This window comes from Nomia melanderi, chromosome 13, assembly GCF_051020985.1.
Source record: "Nomia melanderi isolate GNS246 chromosome 13, iyNomMela1, whole genome shotgun sequence".
Taxonomy (NCBI): Eukaryota; Metazoa; Arthropoda; class Insecta; order Hymenoptera; family Halictidae; genus Nomia; species Nomia melanderi.
This window is the reverse complement of record NC_135011.1, coordinates 2,288,146-2,312,113: the sequence shown is the minus strand read 5'-3', so window position 1 is coordinate 2,312,113 and position 23,968 is coordinate 2,288,146. Positions and strand designations below refer to the sequence as shown.

Below are 23,968 nucleotides of genomic sequence, written 5' to 3'. Positions count from 1 at the left end.
CTATAACACACGATTAAACATAATAGAATCCGATATATTTCATTGTATATAATATTTCATTGAATAATTCCACTAAATTGCAATTCCATCGGCGTTGCCCATAAAATCATGGATTCCTATGAACGTCCACGGTTAATTTATAAACGCCGAACGCGTAACGGGTCCCGTTGAAATTATTCGTAAATTCAAGTCGACGCGGAATCGTATTTCGATATTATTAATGTTTAATGGAAACATAAACACAACGGCGGTCCCCTTCCGGCGGACGATTAACCGGAATGCAACTGTGACAAGCGCAGCCGCCGGGAAAATCGTTCATCAAGGGATTAATAAAAAAGGTAAATTGCCCGTTCGAACGTGTAATGAGTATACAGTCAATGTTTATACAAGAAGTTAATGCTCGAACGCTTTCTGATTCGGGAAATTCCGGCCGCACTTCCCGTTACCGCGTAATCAATGGCTGCCCCCGCGGGAGTGGACGGGGTTAAATGGCGGAGTGCCAAACTTTCGGTGGCAGACAGTCGGCGCAGCGTAAGGTCAACAGTATCAAGTGGCGTATGTAAAAAGGACATACGGTCCCCGTTGTTACAAGCGAGACCCGTTTGTTCCCTTGGAGACTGGACGCGATTTGTTTAACTGCATACGTCGCTTGGGTTTAACCCTTTGCACTCTAGAGGTGACTAGAGTCACCGCATGATTCGATAGCAAAACTGTGAAGTTGAATATTTAATATTTCGAATTAAAGTTTGCATTGTGAAGTATTTAAATGAAATAGCTTTGTTGCTTAATTCATCTATAAATTATCGTTAAATTAGTTTCGAACTATATGATCTATATTTCGTCAGAAAATGTTGAATATTTCCATTGGGAAAGTTTCGAGTGCAAAGGGTTAATCGACGAACCAAATATTTCCAGATAAATCTCCCTAATACACGAACTGAAGTTAATGTTGTCATTAGCAACGGACAGAATGAACTATTACTGAAGGTGTCAAAGAACACATGAAATTTCAACTTAAAGCTGTGTTCTCAGTTCAGTCGTTTAATGTTCTAATCGTTCTTGGAACAGCAGAATATTCAATTAAAGAACACAACTAGGAAATTCCTAGTAGAAATAGTGTTAACACTAGATTTAAGGAAGTTTGACACATATTGAATTTTGTAAACATTATTTGCTAAATATTTGGATCGATTTTGATCGATGTAATCATATAAATATGCCCTAATCATCTACTTTCAAACCTCTATACGAACATCAATCTCCCTGAAAATAACAAAACAAACTACACTAAATTTCCGTAAACCTAGTACTAATATTTCCCATTTCGAACAAACCCAAATTTCACGACTTCAGATAGCAAGTCCTAAAAACCATTTTCAGTTTTTATTTCCTCCACGATAACCAAGCACTAAATCCATTTAAAAGCCTCGCGTTACCTCTACAAAAACGCAAATTACGACAATCGAATTATCCAACATACTTCCCAAACGAAATCTCAGCGCAACAAATCTTAATCGAAACATTCTTTCCAGGACGATGATGGCGAACATCCCCATAATCCTCGTGCTCTTCTCCCTGTCCTGGGTGGTGGGGATGGTGATCTTCGCGAACTACGCGGACTGCGATCCCCTGACGCTGGGCTACATCTCGAAGTTCGACGAGATCGTGCCGTTCTACGTGGAGGACAAGTTCCTGAACTTCCCAGGGCTGCTGGGCCTGGTGATGGCGACGCTGTTCAACAGCGCGCTCACTTTGGCGGTGTCGAACCTGAACTCCCTGGCCACGGTCACGTTCGAGGACTTCCTGAGCCAGATACCCTCTCTGCGGAACCTGAAAGATAAGCAGCAGCTGCACTTCATCAAAGCGATCAGCGTTATCTACGGGCTGGTCGTTATCGGGATCAGCTTCTTGGTGGCGATGCTGTCCGGCGTGATAGAGTCCTCTATGCTGATGACGTCGGCCACCTCGGGTCCGCTGCTCGGCGTGTTCCTGTTGGCCATGTTGGTTCCCTGCGCGAACTGGAAGGGCGCAGCAGCCGGGATGATCTTCAGCCACATCACCACGCTGTGGATCACCTTCGGCCACCTCTCCGTGGCCAACATGAGCAACACCGTCGAGACTCTGCCGCTGTCCACCGAGAACTGCCACAACGACACGTTCTCGCCGTGGATCACGCAGCCCGGCAACGTGTTCTACTCCAGCCAGAGCTTCGCTCACAACCAGTCCGACATTCTGCTCACCGAGCCGACCGGCCAGAGTAGTCTGGGCCCTCTCGAGTACCTCTACAGCATCACGTACATGTACTACGCGCTGATCGGCAGCATGACCACGGTGTCCATAGGGATCATCGTCAGCCTGCTCACCGCTGACCCGGAGGCGGACATGTACGAGGAGCACTTGCTGCATCCGCTGGCGGTCAAGATGTCCAGATACTTCCCGGGCAGGATGAGGCTGTATGCGAGCAGCACGCGGCTCCAGAGCGAGCACAACGCGGCGAACGCGACTTCCGCTTCCTCCGTGAACTCCATCGTCAACGGGGCAGAGAAATCCGCCACCCTGCAGGGGACCATTGACGAGAACGGGAAGCTGCGGATCGATATCGGCTACATCGAGAAGCTGAACGCGTTGAAGACGGTCTCCTTGGACGTGACTAATGAGGTCAGCAAAGGCACCAGGCTGTAGGGTCAGCGGAGACGAAGCTCGGTGGTTCGTGAAAGTGACAATTAATCCGAGTGGATGGAAACTGACTGTCAACGGACCGCCGTTGCCACTCGAGCGGACTGATCAGTGCGGTTAGATTCTCTGTACTTTTAGAATCCTGCGATCACTCTAGATCTTCTCATACTCAAGAATTGCGCACCAGCTGAACAGGTTCTTCATAGTTGGTTCTAATTCGGAAGATTTACAAGCTCCAAGTCACTGGATGCACCCCTTGACCCTTTGCGGACGATTCTTTGAAGTGTAGAAAATCTTCGACAGAAGCTAAATTAATTAACACTAGAACTACCGTTGTTTTGTTTCACGACTATTGATGTCTTAACCCTTTGCACTCGGAAGCTTTTCAATAAATATTTGACATTTTCCTATGAGACGTAGATGACGTTATTTGAAACGAACTAATGAGAAGACACACGTAAATTAAGAAACAAAGATAGTTCATAGGAATATTTCGCATATTGATGCATTATACGAAACTTAATATGATATATAACACTCTGTAATTTTGTTTTATCGAATCAAATGACTGTCACCTCTCGAGTGCAAAGGGTTAAAAGCATTGAATATTCGAAATAAAGATAAATAGCTTTCACTTGAATACTATAATGAATATCCAAAGAAACTGAAAATGATCTATTGTCAGAATTTTTATAGGGATCACATATCAGTTGTATTAAATCCTCGGTAGTTCCAGTGTTAACTGCTCAAACAATAGCAAAAACAAAAGCTACATGCTAATCTCTTGCTGTCCGAGTAATTCGATCATTCTGCGACTCAGTCTTCCAAATACGAACGTTTCATCTCGAAACGTCGACGTTCGTCTGCAAAGGGTCGAACGCGACTCGCGGAATAAACTTACCCCGAACTTCGGTAGAAGTCCTTTTAGTATTACACTTCGCTCATTGTTTCACAATGTAAATACAAAGAACCTTAACACATTGAGCGCCGACGACTTAAGAGCCAATTAAAGCCTAAACGGCTTCATTCGCTCGTATCTGATCAATATTCAAAAAAAATATTCAAAACATAGTTTTCGTAAAATAGTACATTTTAACACACTATCGACGGGTAACATCATGAGCTTGACTCACACGTATTTTTTTTTCTTAAAAATTAATACATTTAGGACTAAACACTGGTCAGGCTTTACGAAAAACCAAAAACATCATTCCTGCCCAAACATTAGTGACAATGAAAAGAAACAAGCATTGGTAAGTGTTTTACTAACACGTACGTTCTGCATAAAAGGTACTAATACCCGCCGATAGTGTTAATTGCACATTCGTCACATCCAAAAATGGAAATCCAGAAATTATCGCATCTCTCAAGCGACAGACTCAAAATCCCACGTTCTCACGGGGCGCTCAATGTTAAGGGTTGTAGATTCATCCGAACCACTCTCACCGTAGGAATCTTTCCTACAGTCCGACCGACCGAGTCGGAGACCCCACCGCGCAGGCGCAGGTCATATACTCGGTCTCCTCACTCTACACCCTGTCTCATCGCGTCGCAAGAGACGAGCAGATTTCGACCGCGTCTCGATCTCGGTCGATCGCGCTGCGACCAGTCGCACGCCGTACTTCTAGAGGATATTTCAGTGTAGCGGCGTTCGAGCAGGACACAGGGTAGACGGTAGTACAAAGATAGGCTCGAACGAGGCTCGAAGATCGCGACACATGCACGTGCACACGACGTAGACGGTATACTTAATCGGAGCAATCGCGCCGAGCAGCTTCCAGCCGGGAGAATTCGTGTCTTCCGCGCCGGTGAACGCTCGCCCTCGGCTCAGTCAAGTTTCCCGAGATCCCCTCCCCCCCGTGACCGACCCCGGGGTCACGGTAGCCGCGCAGAGTGGAAAACGGTGGCATTTATTGGCGCTCGAAAAGCGCGTCGCGATGCGATTGCGACTGCCGTCGACTCGATCCCCCTTTCCTGCCGTCGCGCTCACCCCGTTCACCCCCGACCCTCGTTGTTCCTCTTGTTTTTATCCCGGGCCAAGAGACTGACGGCCCTCCACTTCGAACTTCGTACGCGGAGCACTTAAGAAAACGTAGTTTCGAGTTCGCGGAACTTCGACATTTGCGAGCCTCTCCTCCTCCTCGCCACACCCCTCCTCTCTCCCGTTGATGTCTCGTTTCTCTCGCAAATTTTTGCCATACGGACACTGTACGTTATACGTACGCGCGCGTGAAATACTCATTGTTTAAAAGCCGGGGACGGTTCTTCGGCTTGTCCGCAGGGAGTCGCTGGGTTTCGGATTGTTCGCTTGGAATTTGAATGGTTGAATGCGTGTTTAAGCGTTGTTCGTAATTAAGGTACTGTTGTGGATGGTGTGTCTGGGAAATTTCATTGGCGGATGATGATTAACCCTTTGCCGTACAATGACGAGTGAGACGCGATGAAGATTTCTAGATTAATTTAATCCTCTATGGGCCGACCTTTTGTTCGTGATTATAACGAAATCTATGCAGTGCAAAATTAATAATTAATATTTTGTAACTTTCAAGCTACAATGACGTGAAACTTTCACGCCTGAACGTATAAAAGTTTAAGCTAACTGATTACTTAATTTTACTCACCACTTTGGGTGCGAAATGACATAATTCGACAAGATTCCAATATACTGACATGTGACTTCAAAGTTACATGGGCCTACAGAGAGTTAACAAGAATCAATGTTCATTACCCACGGATCAAAGCATTCTGCTATTATCAATGTATTATATTCAAATGAAGTTTCCTGAAGTAGAATGGAAAATTGTATTTCTCACGAACTGTCGATAGTAAAATATTACACGAGTAACGAAAGTGAATACGCCAAGGGGTTAACGTCGTCGGTGTCAAGAATCGGTTTCTTTCGAAATGAGCTGAAATCTTGGCGTCCGAGGTTCAACCCTTTGCACTCGGCAGTTTTTCCCTAGAAATTAATATTTGGCGATGGGATAAAAAGAATATTTTGTGGAATTAATTCGAAGAAAAAAGCTACTTCTGAATGTAATATTCAATATTGAATTTTATAGTCCACCGTGTGAAATCAAATGGCGAGTGAGAGTCACCTCTCGAGTGCAAAGGGTTAATATCTTCCGAGCGTTGAGTCGGAGGGTATTCGAGGCAATCGAGTGTCTCGCGTGTCTGCAGATTGTGTTTAAAGAAGAAGAAATATTCTTGATTCGCCTGGCGCGTACAAGGGGCGTTAAGTGGGTTGACATTTCGAAAGGGAAACCGTTGATTCGAAGCCAGCAGCCTCCCGAGCCCGAGCCGGGATCCCGGCCCTGCGTTAGCGTGTAATGAAAGTATTGAATCGTGATAGGATTGCGAGGAAGCAAGCGGATGTTGGATGCGTAGGTTGCGCGAGGGTTCGGTTCCTTAAGGTCAGAGTTCCTCGCGACGAACGGTTCTCGAGGAACGGGCGTAGTATGCGTGCACTGTATGCGTGTGTGCCTCTCACGTGTCCCCGAGCATTCGCGGGGCCTCCGTTCTCACGACATCAATATGTTTTATACTTCGTAGATGATAGGACATATTATTTTTATAACGAACTAGCGGATAGCGACGTTTACGATGTAGATTACGAATGATCTGTGAATATTTATTTTGTTCCCCTTATCCTACTTTTTTTTTGCATACAAATATATCATGTTTTATAAGTGTTGTGTTGAAAACCGTCGGCTTCTGTTTCGTGCTCCTTGCTGGCCACTTTCATCCTGGCGAAGCGAGCCGCCAGTGTTTCGAGTATCATGGGTTTATTGGATGTTACGTTTACGGAATCGAGACTTTGGAATTTTCGGAATTTGAAGATTTGAGAGGTTGAGACGTTGAGAAGTTGAGAAGTTCGAAAGATCAGAAGTTCAGAAGTTGAGAATTTGAGACGTTCAGAAGTTCAAAAGTTGAGAATTTGAGAAGTTCTAAAGTTGAGAAGTTCAGAAGTTCAGGAATTCAAAGTTGAGAGTTTCAGAAGTTCAATAATTCAGGAATTCAGAGCTGAGAAGTTCAGAAGTTCAGAAGTTCAGAAATTCAGGAGTTCAAGAATTCAAAGTTGAGAAGTTAAGAAGTTCAGGAGTTCAAGAGTTCAAAGTTGAGAAGTTAAGAAGTTCAGGAGTTCAGAAGTTCAGAAGTTCAGAAATTCAGAAATTCAGAAATTCAGGAGTTCAAGAATTCAAAGTTGAGAAGTTAAGAAGTTCAGGAGTTGAGAACTCGAAATATTAAGAATTCGAGTATTAAAGAATTCGAGAATTCAAAGATCCCGAAGTACCATAAAATTAATAAGCAGAAAGCCCAAAGAAACAAACTCGCAGGCTCTCCTCCGCAATCACTGGAGTCCCGATTACAGCGGATCGCGTGTCGCGATACGCGTTTGCAAAGACATTTAAATCAGAGAAAAACGTCCCCTTATCTTCGGCACGCACGTCAATCGATCCCCGATAAGGCATTCAAATTCCTGGATGAGTAATTACGGGTGCGTTATCAGTCGGATCCATTCATGGATTAGATAACGTTATCGCCTGACGGCGCCGTTCAAGCGGTTCCCTAATAATCCGTCCGCGCGTCGCGGATCGACGGCTCCCTCCGGCGCGTTCCGCACGGGGGGCCGTTGAATTTTATTAAACATCGATTAAGAGCGGGGACGGACGTCCGCCGATCGGATAAGCAGACCGCGAATTCCCATCAATCTGGCCCGCCCTTTAAATCGGACAACTATCGGGGAACTTCGCGGAAAGTTCGCCGCCGCAAATCTATCGCTCTCGGCGGCTCGATAAATTTCAACTTGCAAATTCGCTGTCGCGATCCAGGCGTCGAACTCGCTCGCCGAACCGTTTGAAATCGGCGATTCGTCAAAATCACGGGCAACTTCTTTGCGGCTTTCGCGATCCGACCTAACTACGAGCTTCAAATCCCGCGTGTTAAAGTCCTCCGAACGACGATAGCGATCTTGTTTATTCGTATTTCACGAGTTACCATCTAGATAACGGTACATTCGAGTAACCTAACAGCATGGAGACAATAAAACTCGATGCAAAGTGCACGAGGATGTATAAACTTCGGATGATAAATCCTTAGTACATAAAGATGAACAGCGAAACATTTCCATAAACTATGTCAAGAAATTACTTTGAAATTCGTTAGAAATTTCACCCTCTGTAGGCTCATGTAACTTTGTCACCTGTCAGTATATTGGCATCTTGTTGGTTTATTTCACTTTGCACTGGAAGTGAATAAAATAATTAGTTAACTTCAACTTTTTCACGCTTAGGCATAAAAGTTTAACGTCATAACTTGAAAGTTACAAAATATATTCGTTCGATGAAATTATTGAAACTATTGAATACATTGTTAATTCGTATTCATATGTGAGTATTTATTAATTTTGTACTGCATAGTTTTTGTTACAATCATGAACAAAAATTCGGCCCATAGAGAGTTAACATATTAACCCCTTAACGCACATTTTTTTTTAAAGAAACCAACCAAAAAAAATCAAATGATAAATATCAATAAAACGATATTTTTTCTTTGCCTTCACATTGTTATTTCCACAGTTCGGCCTGTTCAGCTCGCTCGACTTAACTCGAGCGTGCAAGTTAAGGGGTTAATCAGCAATACGGTGCAAGGGAAACCGTAAAAGCAATTCCACATTTATGTTTCCACGCGCTCCGCATGCAGTGTTTAAACGCTAAGCCCGAAATATTCATATTTCCCTGAAAGCGTGCACGGGAGCAACAATAAACAAACAATAGGCGCAAACAGCAGGGCCGGCGGCGCCGCCATTAAACCTAACCCCGCCGCTTCCGTCCGGATAAACGAATAAATAAATAAATCTAAACGGTCCGAAATCGTCCAAACAGCCAGGGACGCGTGCCCATTAATCCGGTCCACCGAAATGACCGTCGATACGAGCGCGGAGAAAAATATCGCGCAAACATCGAGTATTATCACCGGGTGACAGATAGCTGCGGGAAACGGTCACCTGTTGACACAGTCTCCGGGGACCGAAAGGAACGCCGCGCGCCGCGGCGGCCATTTAAAGGCCCGCCGATCGGCGAAACCGCAACTTCCGCGCCGTCAGCCTTGAAAACCGCTCGATCCTCCGGAGCGTCGCGATAAAATCGAAGGAACCGTTGGATCCGCGAGAGGATCGATCCGGAGTGAAGCTCGCAGCGAGGGCTGATCGTCGATAGGTCGCTGCTCGTTTTTCCTTTGAGCTATCGGCGAACCTTCGCGACGGCCCGCTCTCCGTGATTCCACGATCGCGATCCACGGAGGCTCGTCTTTGATTCCTCCCGACGCCACTCCCGAGGAACGATAAGGCTGATGTCACAGCCGATGTCGCAGACATCATGGCGGTCGAGTCGAGGTAAGTGCGGATTTTTGAGGATTCTCCGTGAACGAGGGTTTTATTGGTTAGGGATTCTTTTGCTTGTTTGGGAGTTGATGCGAGGTATGGGAATTGAAGGTGAATGATTATTTAATGCCACGGAGCTTGAAAATTATTTGGTGATAATAGTTCCATAGCGTAAATTACTAGAACTGTAATGCAAGCATTGCAATACAAATAATAAATAATTGTTCATATTTATTTGGCAATAGTTATAGATTCATAGCGTAAATTACTGGAACTTCATTACTTACTAAATTATAGGATTTCATAGAAATGTTCCGTAGCGTAAATTACTAGAACTGTAACGCAAGCATTAAGATATAAATAATAAATAATTATTCATATTTATCTTTGCTACAAAAGAATAAGCGATAGATAAAATCTGAAGGGTTTCGTGGCAGTCAACGTGTTAACCCTCTGCACTCGAAAGTTTTTCACTAGAAATATTTGAACATTTTCTGATGAGATAAAATCGATATTTTGTGAAACTAAGTCGAGAAATCACGCGTACATTGAGGAACAAAGTTATTTTATTTGAATATTTCTCAAAATGATGCATTATAGGAAATATAATATTAAATATCAAATTTTATACTCTTACTGTATGAAATCAAGTGAGTCACCTCTCAAGCGCAAAGGGTTAAAGTTAAATAGTTGAGAGACACTAAAGCACACAAATATGGACATTTTGAAGGGAAACATACAGGGTTGAGTAAATTCCCACGTGTAACCGTCGAATTAAATCGTTGCTGTTTCACGTCGGCCAGATTCAAGTGACTTTAACGGTCGATTTCCCGCGGAAACGAAATTCCACGGCGCAAGGAGATTTATTCTCCAATTTCGACTAATTCGCGTGAGGAATCACCGCTGCCTTGTTAACGGATGATAAATATCGCCGCGTCGCGTAATATATGTACTCTCGTCCAATTTTCCGAAATTGCACAGCTAGTTTCCGCCCTGTTACATCGACCTCTATACACCGAAAGTTTTCGTGTTCCCTTCCGTTATGGGGGATGTTTATGCAAATACGTATCAGTATAGAAACAAGTACGGGCCAAGTTTCTCAATTAACGATTTTATTCGCAAGTTCCCCCGATTATGGGTTCCATCGGATTAACAATTAAACCGAACTTTCGACAAGACTTCGTTCCACTTGCTACGGCAGTTCAAGGGAATTTCTATTTCGTTTATGCTTCATTTATCCCCGGAAACTTCTAATTAAATTGCACACCCTCGAAGATTCTATAAGCGCATCAAAATCTTTCGAACACTGCCGTAACAAAAATAATTAAATGTATCACACTTAAGCTTTACCACGTGAAATCCTGGAAGAGAAACAATCTCATTAGATTAATTATTTCTATTGTTAAATGAATTGTTACTTATCTATTCTATTTATACCAACCTCTCAAACACACAATAATTCAGAAGAAACAATACTTCATCATCGAAACAACTAAAAATATTTAATCAAACCTTCCAATACTATATAAAACTACATAAAACTATACAAAACTACATAAAAAGGTGTAATAATATATAAAACTGTATAAAACTATATAAAACTGTATAAAACTGTATAAAACTGTATAAAACTGTATAAAACTATATAAAACTATATGAAAAGATGTAATCATCGTCATCTACTGATACAATCCCTTAACACTTTTAATTTCACACAAACCTCAATCGATTCCAACTTCTCCCAACAAGCACCAACAAAACACACCGAACTCAACGTTCATCGGCGGCAAATTTCGTCGTGCGAACACGCGATGCATAGAAAATTCATGGAGAAGTTACTTTAGTATCTTTTCTTTTAATTCCCCACCACGGTAACGCGTGGGATGTATAATAAATTAATCCTCCATAAATAAACATAAGTGTAATAACGAGTGCAGCCGAGCTCGAGGCGTATTTTAACGCGCCGACCCGCGGGTCCGATCCGGCCCGCGACACTTGCGCCCCGTAAAAAGACGCCGGCGCGCCCCTCGGGGTCGAAGGGCAGCTTCCGTGAATATCCGTGGGAAACTTTTCTTTCAGCGTCGCGGAGGACGCGTCTCGAATCCGGCCCGCGCGGGGATTCGTTCCGCGGGAAACGAAACGAACCGGGGGGATTCCCTTAAAAAGCCCGCGGAATTCCGAAGTAATTCGCGCGAAAACGAAATCTCGAATTTCGCCCCGCGGAAGTTTCCCGATGAATTCCTGCCCCGCCCCGTTCCACCCCTCGCGCGGCCGTGTTGTCTTCCGAGGAATGCCGAAGTTCCCGCGTCGAGACGCGACGCCGAGCACTCGAAACTTTCGGCCGACGTGACGCGCGCGACACGCTCGCGCGTATTATTGACGTAACTTCCCGTGTAGCGTTCGGGAAATTGATGTCTCTGCCGAGACGTCGGGCGAAATTATGAATTTGAACGGGATCCTCGGAATTTCGGCTTTCCGGGAATTCGATTAGTCGGAGAAATTGGGGCGGCGGCGACGGGAACGCCGCGGCGGCGGCTTTTTGGGGAGTTCCGGGAATCGGTTTGTTTCGCTTGGTCTTTAACCCTTTGCGGTCCGAAGTGTTCTTGGCTTCTCAGTGCGAGGTTCGCGTCGATGTTAGTTCATTCGATTAGAGCTTAACCATCTATGGACTAAATTATGTTTCGTGATAACAAAATATCTGGCATAGGAAATTAATGAATATGCACGTATGAAGACGAATTAACACTAGGTTTACGGAACGCGTCAAGTTGACGCATATTGGATTTTAGAAATATTATATTTATTTTTATACTAAATCTAGACAGAAAGTGCTTGGAATGTTTTCTTTTACTAGTATTAACGATGAATAGTAATAAATGCACCTACGAAATTCAGTAAGGCAAGGGGTCAATTGGAATAAGGGTGTCAATTTAGAGGAACATTATATAAATGTCTAATTAGTAAATTTGGAATTTTAAATGGACGTATTCTATTTTCCGAAGGAGCTCATTATGATAGATTTTGCCACTTTTCTATTAAATTTAAATTAGACACCTTGAAGTTCTCTAGAAAAAGAGTTCGAGTGTTTGCGTTGGAGTTAATTAAACGCAATTTAGAGTATAACACGGTGTACTTAATATTAGAAATCCAATTAGTTTCAGTATTCTTGATACTTTTAGATTTCAGTGATACAATTATCTCGACTCGCGCAGACGAGTCTTCCAAAAATTAATACAATTCCCTTAACTGGCTCGCCAAATGATCCAACCGCGATCTCCGAGTCAACGAACGAAATTCCCTTCCCTCGGGAGACCACGAAAAAATACGGTAAAGTGAAAGAGTTAATAGCGGAGCGAGGAAGGAAATGAAAAGTCAACGCGCGGAAGGAAGAACTTTCTTAGATAGCGAATCAACGCGGAAAGAAATGATGGTCGGTACCGCACAAAGGTGAAAGAGCCTCGTAACAGGAAGCGTATATCGCGGTAAATCTTTGCTCGATCCTTTCGAGCGATCGCTCACTTAGCGGCCGGGGCCACGGCCACTCAGGAAATACGTGGGATTTATGTTCCGCGGGATTCGCGTCGAATCGTCGGAAGTTCAGTCGAAAAGATATCGTTTGAACGTCGCGCGGTGACCGATTTCGACGTTGCGGCCGAACGAAAGTCAATTTCGAAAATGTCGCCTGAATTGTGCAACTTTTGCGGGTAGAGATAGTCGAATGTGCGAGGAATGAGGTGTCAATTGTTCCTTTCTCGTTCGTGCACTTGTTAACGCATTGCGCACCGGTTAATTAGGAAACTGGCCGATTTCTCGATGGGATTCACTTATAAGTTTGTGATATATCGTTGTATGAAAAATATTCAAATATCTTATTATTTAAGAAGTATTGAACAAGTAATCAGTTCTAATAAAATTTAATGTTTCTTTAAATGGTGTGGTAGTTCGTAAATTTGTAGATTTGTAGATTTGTAGATTTGTAGATTTGTAGATTTGTAGATTTGTAGATTTGTAGATTTGTAGATTTGTAGATTTGTAGATTTGTAGATTTGTAGATTTGTAGATTTGTAGATTTATAGATTTATAATACTTAATATTTATTCATTTACATATTATTGTATATATAATCATATTCTGTCGAGAAACATTCGATACACAGGTGTCTTTCATTTTGCCCGTCTAAAACGGCGAAATCGGCCACTGCGTCGACTTTCTTACCTAACTGCTCGAGTCGTTCGCTGTGTCAATGTCCCCGTAGCTGCTGGCTACGAGGTATTCTTACGACCACTCGATGGTGAATCGATACAGTCATCCCCAACCCCCGTCGCCGGTTTTCATCCCCCATTCGTAGCTGTTTATTGGACGATAACCGTCGAACGTTTTATCTGCTTTAACGAGTGCAGCTGTCGGCGCCGGGAATACATTACGTAAGAGATCAAAGACTGGAATATTTCGGGTCCATTCGGATCGCGATTCAGTGCTACGTAAGAGATTGAATTCGCGGCCGAACTTTACGCTGCTACAAATTAAATTCGCATCGTAAATCTGATCCCGGCGGGATTAAATCTTGATCCCCGGGTATTAAGAGCCGGGGATATTGAATGTCGAATTATAATCAGTGTTTGATTACTTTAATTAACTGGGGACAACGTTGTCTCACGTACGCGAACCTCGGATACGTTCTAATAGAATTATTATATCCTGTAGACTACATTGTCGCCGGAGTAGAAATTCACTGTGTTGGTTGTCTTTCGATTTCGGCTGGTTACGCGATAATGTTTGGAGAGTTGCAGCGAGTTATTGAAAACGTACAGAACTTGTATTGTGCTTTGTGGACTTTGGTCTTGGGAATCAAGGATTCATGGGAATCTCGGGAATATTCGAGTTTTTACAATTAGCTTTCAAGTATTAAACAAATCTCTATAAATCTCTATAAATCTATAAATCCATAAATCCATAAATCTATAAATCTATAAATCCATAAATCCATAAATCCATAAATCTATAAATCTATAAAGCTATAAATCTACAAATCCGCAAATCTACAAATCTGCAAACCTACAAATCCACAAATCTACAAATCTACAAATCTACAAATCTACAAATCTACAAATCAACAAACCTACAAATCTACAAATCCATAAACCCATAAATCTATAAATCCATAAATCCACATCTCCCCAAAGTTCAACCACCCACTTAACACTCAGCGCCCGAAAACTCACAAAATTCCCAAAAATACTCAAACCTCTAATCACAATCTTCCAGTACCCAGGAAACTACCCCAAATACAACCCCATGTATAACACAACATCTCCCAGCCAAAAGACTCGTTCACCCCCCCAATACACACCCCAAAGAAGTCCCAGGAACCATGGAAAAATATTCAAACCTCTAATTACAATGCCACTTCCGTTGCCCTAGCAAACCACCGGAAAGATACATCGGCAGCCCCAACGGCGCGGCCTCGCAAATGAAATTCAGCGCGCGTGATGAATCGGGTCCCGTGAAGGGTTAATCTCGCGTCCCGGCTTGAAGCTGCGATCCATACACCCGTGTCTGCTTCCACTCGTCGGTGCCTAGGATCTCGGCTCGTAGGAGCCGGTTGCAGATTGCCAGACGAACGATACAGCGCGCGCTTGTATTATTTATAAGGGGGCGAGCCTGTCCCCAACAGGTGTCGACTCTCGATCGTCGGTCCCGCGTTAACGCCGGCCGCGCGGTGCCGCCTGCGGACGAAACCCTAAAATTCGACGACCCGCGTAACGAAAATTGGGGGTTGCCAGTGTGTCGCTAAATAGTTTCTACTCTGTGCGAAGAAATTGTTTTGCTATTGTAGTATCTAGAATTCTTAGCGTAGGTTAAGGTATTTTGTGTATTTTACTGTATGAAATCGTGTTCAACGTGTTAACATTAAAACCAAAATGGCTGATTCCTGATATCTCCTTGCAATAATCAAAAAGACACACATCTCTATGCAAGATTATTAAAGAAATTGATTCATCAACGCGCAAACTGAGCCGTGAATCGATTCAAGTCTCAATCGATGAACTCTCGAGGTTTTCATAAAGGAGCTTCGCAAAGTCCAGAGATCGAGTTTCGTCCAGAAAAGTGCTGTTTGGCCTGACTATGCGGCGATTCGTTTACAGATGGATGCCGTGTCAGCTGAAGATCGAGATGAACATCTGCAGCTGCGACTACGACGGGATAATCCTGGTCTCGGGCTGCGCGCCCGGCTTCGACGAGCCCGAGCCCTTCAGGACAGTCCTGTACGCGGCGGCACAGATCGATTCCGCCCTGGGTGTGATCGGCGCGGTGCTGCCTATCAATCTGCCCGCGAAAAGGCTCGTTTACAGTCCGACTGGGCCGCTCAATATGGACTACCACGACGTGCGGAGTTTCGCCGAGGCGGCTACCAAGGGGATCCAAAGGTATGGATCAATTGTCGCTTTCGTCTTCTTCTTGGATGTTCCTCTTGCTTATTCTTTTCTGGATCATTCGTGTGTAACATATAGTACTTGATAAGTGCATCATTTCTCTAAGAAGTAAATGTATCGAAAATAAATAGCTTCACTTGAATACTACAACGAATATCCGAGGAAACTGAAAATAATCTATTGTTACAATTTTTATAGGGATTACGTACTAATCGTATTAAATGCTCGGTAGTTCTAGGGTTAATCGAAGCAGAAATTTCAAGTAATATGAATAGAAAAATCAATCTTAAAGACTAGACCTTCAAAACTTCAATTCTCAACCTTAAAGCCTAAATCTTCAAAGCTTCAACTCCCAATCTGAAACACTAGACCTTCAGAGCTTCAATTCTCAATCTCAAAGCCTACATTTTCAAAGCTTCAATTCTCAACCTAAAAGCCTAAATCTTCAAAGCTTCAGTTCTCAACCTTAAAGCCTAGATCTTCAAAGTTTCAATTCTCAATCTTAAAACCTACATTTTCAAAGCTTCAACTCTCAATCTAAAAGCCCAGATTTCAAAGCTTCAATTCTCAACCTAAACGCCAAAATCTTCAAAGCTTCAATTCTCAATCTTAAAGCCTAGATCTTAAAAGCTTCACTTTCAGTTCTACTGTTAATCGAAGCAGAAATTTCAAGTAACATAAATAGCGAAAGAGAAAGTTCATCGATTAACTACCTCCATTACCGAAGCTGCTCTAATAAATAAAGAATCGACGATCGAAACTTCCGAAAGCATTCGGTCGAACTGTCCAAGCAAATATTACACCGAAATTAAACCTGCCCGGAACAAGTGCAGATTTACTGGTCGCGGCGCGCGTGTCCCGGCAGAATGAAACGCAATTTGCCGCTTAAAGTACGGGAAACACGACGCATCCGCCGTTATATTATTCCCGGGTCCCATCAACCGATTCAAAAATACCGGTGCCGCGTCCCTATTATAATCGAATCTATTTAACAACACTCGATTCATTATCCCATCGCGATTAATCAATGATCAGCGCGGCCGACGCGCGCACCGCTGTCCCCGCGAGTCCCAACAAAAGCGGCGCCGCGGGGACGCGGCGAGCGTAATTCGCGCGTAATTGCTTATTAATTGCCCGGCTTAATTGGCGGACGCGGATCGGGATCATTAGACGAAACGCGGGATTACTTGTTCCTCTCGGATCACGGCGGAGCTTTCTCGGGAGAGGGTGACGCCGATCGAAAGAGGTTCGGCATGTTTTAACCCTTTCCGGATGGAGATTCTTTGAAATATACGAAACCTTCGGCAGATGAAGCTGAATTACCTATCGGTTGCTTAATTAATAAAAGGAAACTACGTACTGTTGCTGTTCGAGTAATTGAATCATTCGTTCGAAATTTTTTCATTCTTTGCGGGTGGAGATTCTTTGAAATATACAAAAGGTTCAACAGATGAAGCTGAATTATCAATTGATTGCTTGATTAAATTCGAGAAAGGGAAGCTACATGTTGATCTCTTGCTATTCTAGTAATTAAATCGTTCGTCTGGAACTTTTTAACCCTTTGCGGATGGAGATTCTTAAAAATATACGAAACCTTCAACAGATGAAGCTGAATTACCATCGGTTGCTTAATTAATGTATAAGAGGAAACTACGTACTATTGATGTTCGAGTAATTGAATCATTCGTCCGCGACTCAGTCTTCCTAATATAGAAATTTCGCTGAAATGAAAATAGTAATTCACCTGTAAGTTTGATGAGTTCGTCGCAAAAATTGATTATGTCTCGAGAATTTTCGATTCAATCAAGTTTGATTGTTCCTATACTAATGTTTGATAATTACAGAACGTTGATAGCTGTAATTAATATTGCACAAACAAAATCAGAGCCTCAAACTTCTCAAACTATAGAATACTCGCGACGTTTAAACAATAAAGTAATCATTTCACGAGAAAAATTTCATTGAAAAAGAATTCAGTTCCCAAGTGACGCGTCTGACCATCGCTGTCTGTTTCTACTCGCTCCAACACGTACCTATATTCCTACTATCCCATCAAATCCACAATCCTAAAGCTCATAATCACGCAACACCCTCCCTCTTCCTCAATGGCGACCCTAAAAATACCCACAACAACCCTCGCGTCTAAAAGAACCGCATTATCGGTTTAAAACGAGGCATAAATTATTTTTAAAGCGTCGCGCGATGGAAATATAAAAAGGAAAATCGATGTTCGGGATTCTGAACCGGTCAGCCACCCTCGACGCCTTCCGATCTCGCGTCCTCAGCCCCGTCGTCCGCCGCCGCCCCCTCGGCACGCGCGCGCGGCGATGATCAATGTCCCGCGTTCGAACAGATAAATCGAGCTGTTGAATATTAACAAGACCGTACACGGAACAGTTAGCCCCCGAACCGGTGGAAGGGTTGACCGTGCGCCGCCGGCTGAATGATTCACAGGTGATATCGGTTTTTACCGCGGACCGGGACACGTCTATTTATAATCGGCCGAAGAATCGCGGAAGGGGCGCCGGTCGATCCCGGTAATAAATTCGTAACGGGCTCGGCCCGCAAAACCGATGGATGAATATTTATTCATGATCGAGTTTCAACCCCTTAACGCCTACTTTGACCGAGCCGGCAGAAAATGATCGGCTCCTTTTCGGCCGCGGCGCAGTCTTAATTTTCCTTTTATCGTTAGAACGCCGCTACTCGCGTTCCCAGCGCGGCGCGATTTTGACACAAAGGGATTGGAAAATTAACGTCAACCAGATTCCGTTTGCTGTTGCCTCTGGGAGTTTAGAGCTTCTCAATAAAATCATCCGACTTTATATATGTGGTATTAATAGTATTTCAACCCTTTGCACTCGGAAGTTTTTCCACTGAAAATATTTGAATATTTTCTGATGAGGTAAACACGATATTCTGTGAAACTAACTCGACGAAAAATCACACGTACACTGAGGAACGAAACGGAGACATTTGGAGAGTATTGTCATCTGAATCTTTTCAGTACTACGATTGTGTGTTATTGTATTATAAAATAGAAGTTCCAGTGATTAATCCAAAGAGACTAAAACTATCAGTATGAGTGATGAAAATTCCACATTCACGATATCACACGGTAAAGCAAAAATATTCAATACAACAATTATAATCAAGCTATTGTATCATAAAATGGAACTAAATTCCTAATAACCAATTCAAAGAGACAAAGGCATTCTACCAATCTAAACAATTAAAACTCCACATTCTAATACCACGTAATTCCCCTAAATCCCGAATCTCTCCAAGGATTCACAAAGAAATCACATACATGGGGAGACACAGGGAGGGAAGGGTTAAGCGTTAAAGACGTACTCTTTTGACCCGAGTCCCCAGCGTCCGCGCGGTAGAAAAAGGTGAAAGGGTTGTAATTATAGAGAGTTCCGGCCACTTTGCGGAGGCTGATATCACAGTCAACGAAATTCCAAGCGAGTCCCGGTTTGTCTGACTCCCACGAAATTTCCTTGAAAAATGAAATTCCAGCGACGCGAATCCTCTATCTCCCTCCCCTCTCCTTTCGCCCCCGAGCCAAGCCTTAAAGGGGAGGCCGCGCCGATGTTACCAGTCGGATTCCGCGCATACGTCGCCGACACTCGCGGACATGACAGCCGCAATACCGCGGCGAAATGAAGAGAAAAGAATAACTTTCCCTACGTCGCGCTCCCTTCCCGATATTGGCTGCGATCTTTTGATTCCCTGTCCCGTCGCGAGGGACGCGGAGGGATGAAATCCTGTACCGCTCCCCGGTTTGCTCGTCTGACACGCGAACGACACGTGGAATCTCGCGTCTGATTTTTTTCTGCGCCTCGGGACGGGTCGACGTTATTCGGGAGTTCTTCGGAGATTCCTCGGAGATCCATCGGAGATTATACAGGGTGGAAATTGTAAAGGGTTGCAGTCGAATATCTCGGAAAATATTGATTATACGCAAATGTTTCAGGCGAAAGTTATTCAATACCGAGGACATCATGTGGTGGAACTTTCATTTTTCCTGTTACACTACAAGGTGAAGGTCAACTTTCTTTTTTTAAATGGAATGATACGTTTTTTTATCCACCATCAAATAGTGCGTTACAACATCAAAATCATTATCAGCACAAAATCCGCATTGGATGAGAACAACGACGTTTCGAAATTCATGGACTCTGAACGTTTGGTGCGGCATTATTGACCATAATCTGTCGATCCTTTTTACTATCTTCCGTTATGCTTAAGTTTTAATTGAAGATTCCAGTTTTCTATTTCATTGACAGCGACACGATTTTCTAATAGGGCACTGAAGGCAGGAGTCAGGTGTCCTCTTCTGGCGCTTCTGCCGGACGTTCGGTTCGAGAATGTCGAGCTGGTCACACTTCTTGGAGCACTGGAAGGCCTTTACGTGGTGAGTAGATTATAACTTTGAAAATTGCCATGCTAACTAATCAAATTTAAAGGTTTTAATCTACAAATTTACCCTGCATGCATTTGACTTCTCTCAAGATTCTATCGCATCTATTATCATCCACATTTCACAATTCACTCTACAAAAATCAGACAAGCGTGACCATAAAGATAAAAATCCCCTAATTCCATTATATTATATAATGTCCATGGTACAAGTCTTGCATTTGAAGGCCCAAAGAATCCATCGCGCGACCGCGAGAGCCCGACACCGTCATTGATAACCCAAAAATTGGCGTCAATTAGCGTTGGGAACGCATTCGGAACGAATGGGGAATTCAGAGGCAGCTGGATCGTTCTCAGACGCATGTAAGCGGGCCAGAGGAAGATTAGTGAACGTCAGCGTGGCTGATAAATGCGCGGCAGCTCGGTCCTATGCAACACGGCTGGTTAAAGCGTTTCCCAGATAGTCGGTCGAATTGTGGCGGTTCACGCGCCATTTAAACCAATCAAACGGAGACAAACGCGGACGGCGCGGCCCAAACGAACCAGGCCGTGTCTGTTGGACAGGAAGCCCCGGTGCCCGTTGTCCGAAAGGAATTTCTCGCCGGGTTTCATTTCGCTCTCGAGCCTCGCAACCTAAATCCGACCTGCGCGCGCCGGGAATCGCCGGTTTGCTTCTTAACCCTTCGCACTCGAGAGGTGACTCTCGGTCACTGTTCGATTTGATATAAAATTTGATAATTACTAACCCTTAGCACTCCAGGTTGTTTCGTAACCTAGCAACTGCAACTAATTTTTATAGTATTCCTAGCGAAAGTGAGAAATATAACATTTCTTCCATCTTTTATTTTCCTCGTTGAACGACCGACTTCTGCGCGAAACTCGGTAACTTGGAAAGTACGAGTGATACAAACAAATATTTCGGACAAAAGGTTGTAGGATATAGAGCTGACAATATGGTGGTGACATTGTGGATACGTTATGGGGGTATTGTGAAGCTTTTTCAGTGACAATGGATATTCTGCGTTTAAATGGCAACGTCATATAGATAAATACATAGGATTTATTTGCATAGAATTGTAATTTTTCGAATGAAAATCATTTTCTATAGCAAATACTACTTAGCAACATTTGTAATCTTCAGTTTTCGTTATAGGAATAGTTGAATTTTCGGCTTGTTACGGTAATTTGATGCTTCAACTGTGATGTCTGCGGTGTTTCGTGAAGATACATGGTGATTCTCTGTAAGAAATAAATTAGAAATAATTCTTTTTCAATTGTTCTTAAGACTCGTAACACAGAAAGGTTGGAAATAGTTGAAAAATATAATCAAGATAAAGGAACATTTAGTCGAAACGTAGCAGTACATGGAACACCGATACTTCGCAAACTCTTCGATCCCCTATATGCTGGTTAATTGCCGGTGTGGAAGCCAATCCGGCTGAAAAGCTCGATTTTGGGGTTGTTCTCGCGCGATCCGCTCTCTTGTTACGTTAGGGACCGTCCCTAGGAGATCTAATATAAGGATCTTTTTTTGGGGGATGAAATTGGGGATGAATCGAGGGTGGGCTGAAGCGATACAAGTGAAAGAGGATAATTGGGGGATGGAAATTGGAGTCTGTAGAATTCCCTTCCGTCAAACGGATCGGGATTTAGTGTTGATTCGAAGTTAATCTCTTCTATTGTGAGACGAGTGGAATAATATAAGTTGATATTATTTACTCGTATTAACCTTTGCACTCGAGAGGCACCTTTCAGTCAACGAAATGATGAAATTTCAGATTCAATATTAAATTTTCTATAATGTATCAACACATGGAACATCAAAATGAAATAGTTCTGTCACTTAATTTAGACAAGGTCTTGGTTAGGTCAGATTTGACCCATGGAAATGATAAAATTTCAGATTCAATATTAAATTTTCTATAATGTATCAACACGTTCTCATTTAAGCATTCATTTAATTTAGCAGAATCTGCAAAAGGTTTTGTATACTTTCAACAATCTTCGTCCGCAAAGGGTTAAAACTAGACACGAACGTTGGTAGGTAAAGAAAAAAAGGTCACCGAGGGACACTAGATTTTTGTATCTGAACTAGTCCAGTGAAGTTTCCAAACAAATCGGTCCAGTGGGTTTTCAGTTATTCCAATGAATGCTCGGGAATTCTTAGTATAAACTCGCTTTTGGGAAATTAACTTTAAAAAGACGGGTGCGCCGGGCAATCGTGAGATTCTGATGTCCCTAAGTGGGCGCACCCGCTTAGTTCTGAAAGTTCACGAGCACTTTTCGGGAACTGCACTGTAAAAATTTTGGCGATTCTCTTTGGATCTTAAACTGGCATTCGGGATAGAATATATGCAGTGGAAAGAGGTTTCCCGGCTACACCGGGAGGTTCCGAACAGTCCCGACATCTTAAGAAGGAAGTTTACGATGACGCATAAAAGTTCATAATCTCTACGGCCCGGTGCGCTTGTTACGAAAAAAACCCACGGTTTCCCTGGCCGAGAGTGAAGAAACGTAATTCTGGGAATGAATTGTTTTCAGATGAATCGAATACGTTAATACCAATCGATCTTTGAAAAATCGAATATTAGCTGGATGCTGATCTACTTGTGTCTGAACACCTTTCAAAAAATAACTCAATTCTAAAATTGAAAATTAGAAACTTTGGCATTTACCATTAACCTTTGTATACTGCATCAATAAGTGAAATATTGGAAGAAAGCTTTATTCCATAATTTATGTGTGATTTCTCCTTACATTCATTTTAAAGAATCTTCTCTACATCTAATTAGAAAGTATAGAATATTTCAAATGAAAAACTCTAGTGCAAAGGGTTAAAATAAAGCTTTGCTCCTTAACCCTTTGCTACTGTCGACATTTCCGAGAGATGGAATTTTCATATTTGGAAGACTAAGTTGCAAATGATTTACTCGAACAGCCAGAGATCATCGCGAAGTTTCCTTTTTTCTATTAATTAAGCATTATATATATTTCAACTTTATCTACTGAAAGTCTTGTATATTTAAGAATCTTCGTCCCCAAAGGGTTAATCTGTTCGACTTCTCTCAACAAGAAAATATTCGATTCGTGCTGTTTTCCATTTTTTTCATAACGAATTCACGCGTGATCCCACGGATCATTCGAGATCTTAATCCGTGGCCGGATAAAAGTCCGGAATAATTCGGTTCGACGACACTCCGAGTAAACAGCGGCGCGTGACAGGCATCAGCAGCGAAACGCGCGGTCAACAGAGCTATTAAACAAAAGCTGTCACCGGCAGCGGGCACGCGACCTGCGCTTGATGGATAAGTGTGTCTTACAAGCGTTAGACCTGCGCCGGCTACTAGGATCCATTGTTCATCGACGTCTTCGCAGCTGCGCCCGGACACAGTTGATTCGTCGGGCGGACGTGATGAACGGTTGACATGCGCGTCGACAATCCATCCCGTCGGATTGAAAAAGTATAACGAAAAACAACGGGACGCGGCCAGGTTTAATGGAACAGTCTTGTTTAATACAGTACGGCGCGCGGGGATCGATCATATTTTGAAAGCATTCTGTCGCTGTGTATGCAAAACTTATCAAAGAAGATTGTTGTATATTCCCTGGGAAATAGGAATTGGGGTATTCGAAGATTGATACAGGAGTTAATGAAAAATGTCCGACAAAGTTCCGAGTTACGAAAGAGTGACTGTAACGTTCGATGAGGAAGTTTGTCGGGGCTTTTATCCTCGCGAAAGTTTCACTGTTTAATAATTAGGGAACGCTGCGAAAATCGGGTCGACGACGTACGGTAATTAAGATTGAAAACTAAGGAGATTGTCGTTAAGACGCTGCAGGGAACCATTATTGTTAGGAATCACTTGGATCGTTTTTAGTCACCTTGGTGTAGCCAACTGGAAGTGCTGAGTCTTGAAGACTTAGAGCTTTTCGAAGCTTCAATTCTCAATATTAAAGATTAGGTCTTCAAAGCTTCAACTCTCAATCTAAAAACCTAGATTTCGAGGCTTCAATTCTCAATTTTAAAGCTTAAATCTTCAAAGCATCAATT

At 43.0% G+C, this 23,968-nt stretch overlaps 2 protein-coding genes across 4 annotated transcripts in view; both read left to right on the top strand.

Moving 5' to 3' along the window:
* LOC116433391 (sodium-coupled monocarboxylate transporter 1) overlaps positions 1-6,380 on the top strand; it is a 74,202-nt gene extending 67,822 nt beyond the window's left edge. For both annotated transcript variants that reach the window (XM_031991436.2, XM_076373431.1), the window contains one exon: positions 1,533-6,380. In XM_031991436.2, coding sequence (XP_031847296.2) covers positions 1,533-2,682 — 1,150 coding nt within the window. In that variant the 3' untranslated portion in view covers positions 2,683-6,380. The remainder of the gene's footprint in view (positions 1-1,532) is intronic.
* Positions 1-23,968, top strand: part of Dip-B (Dipeptidase B) — a 107,333-nt gene that overhangs the window by 67,810 nt on the left and 15,555 nt on the right. The window contains exons 2-4 of one of the 2 annotated variants that reach the window (XM_076373432.1): positions 15,205-15,486; positions 19,472-19,537; positions 19,804-19,912. In XM_076373432.1, the coding sequence (XP_076229547.1) occupies positions 15,209-15,486; positions 19,472-19,537; positions 19,804-19,912 (453 nt within the window). In that variant the 5' untranslated portion in view covers positions 15,205-15,208. The remainder of the gene's footprint in view (positions 1-15,204; positions 15,487-19,471; positions 19,538-19,803; positions 19,913-23,968) is intronic. The other variant, XM_031991506.2, reaches the window with a different exon arrangement.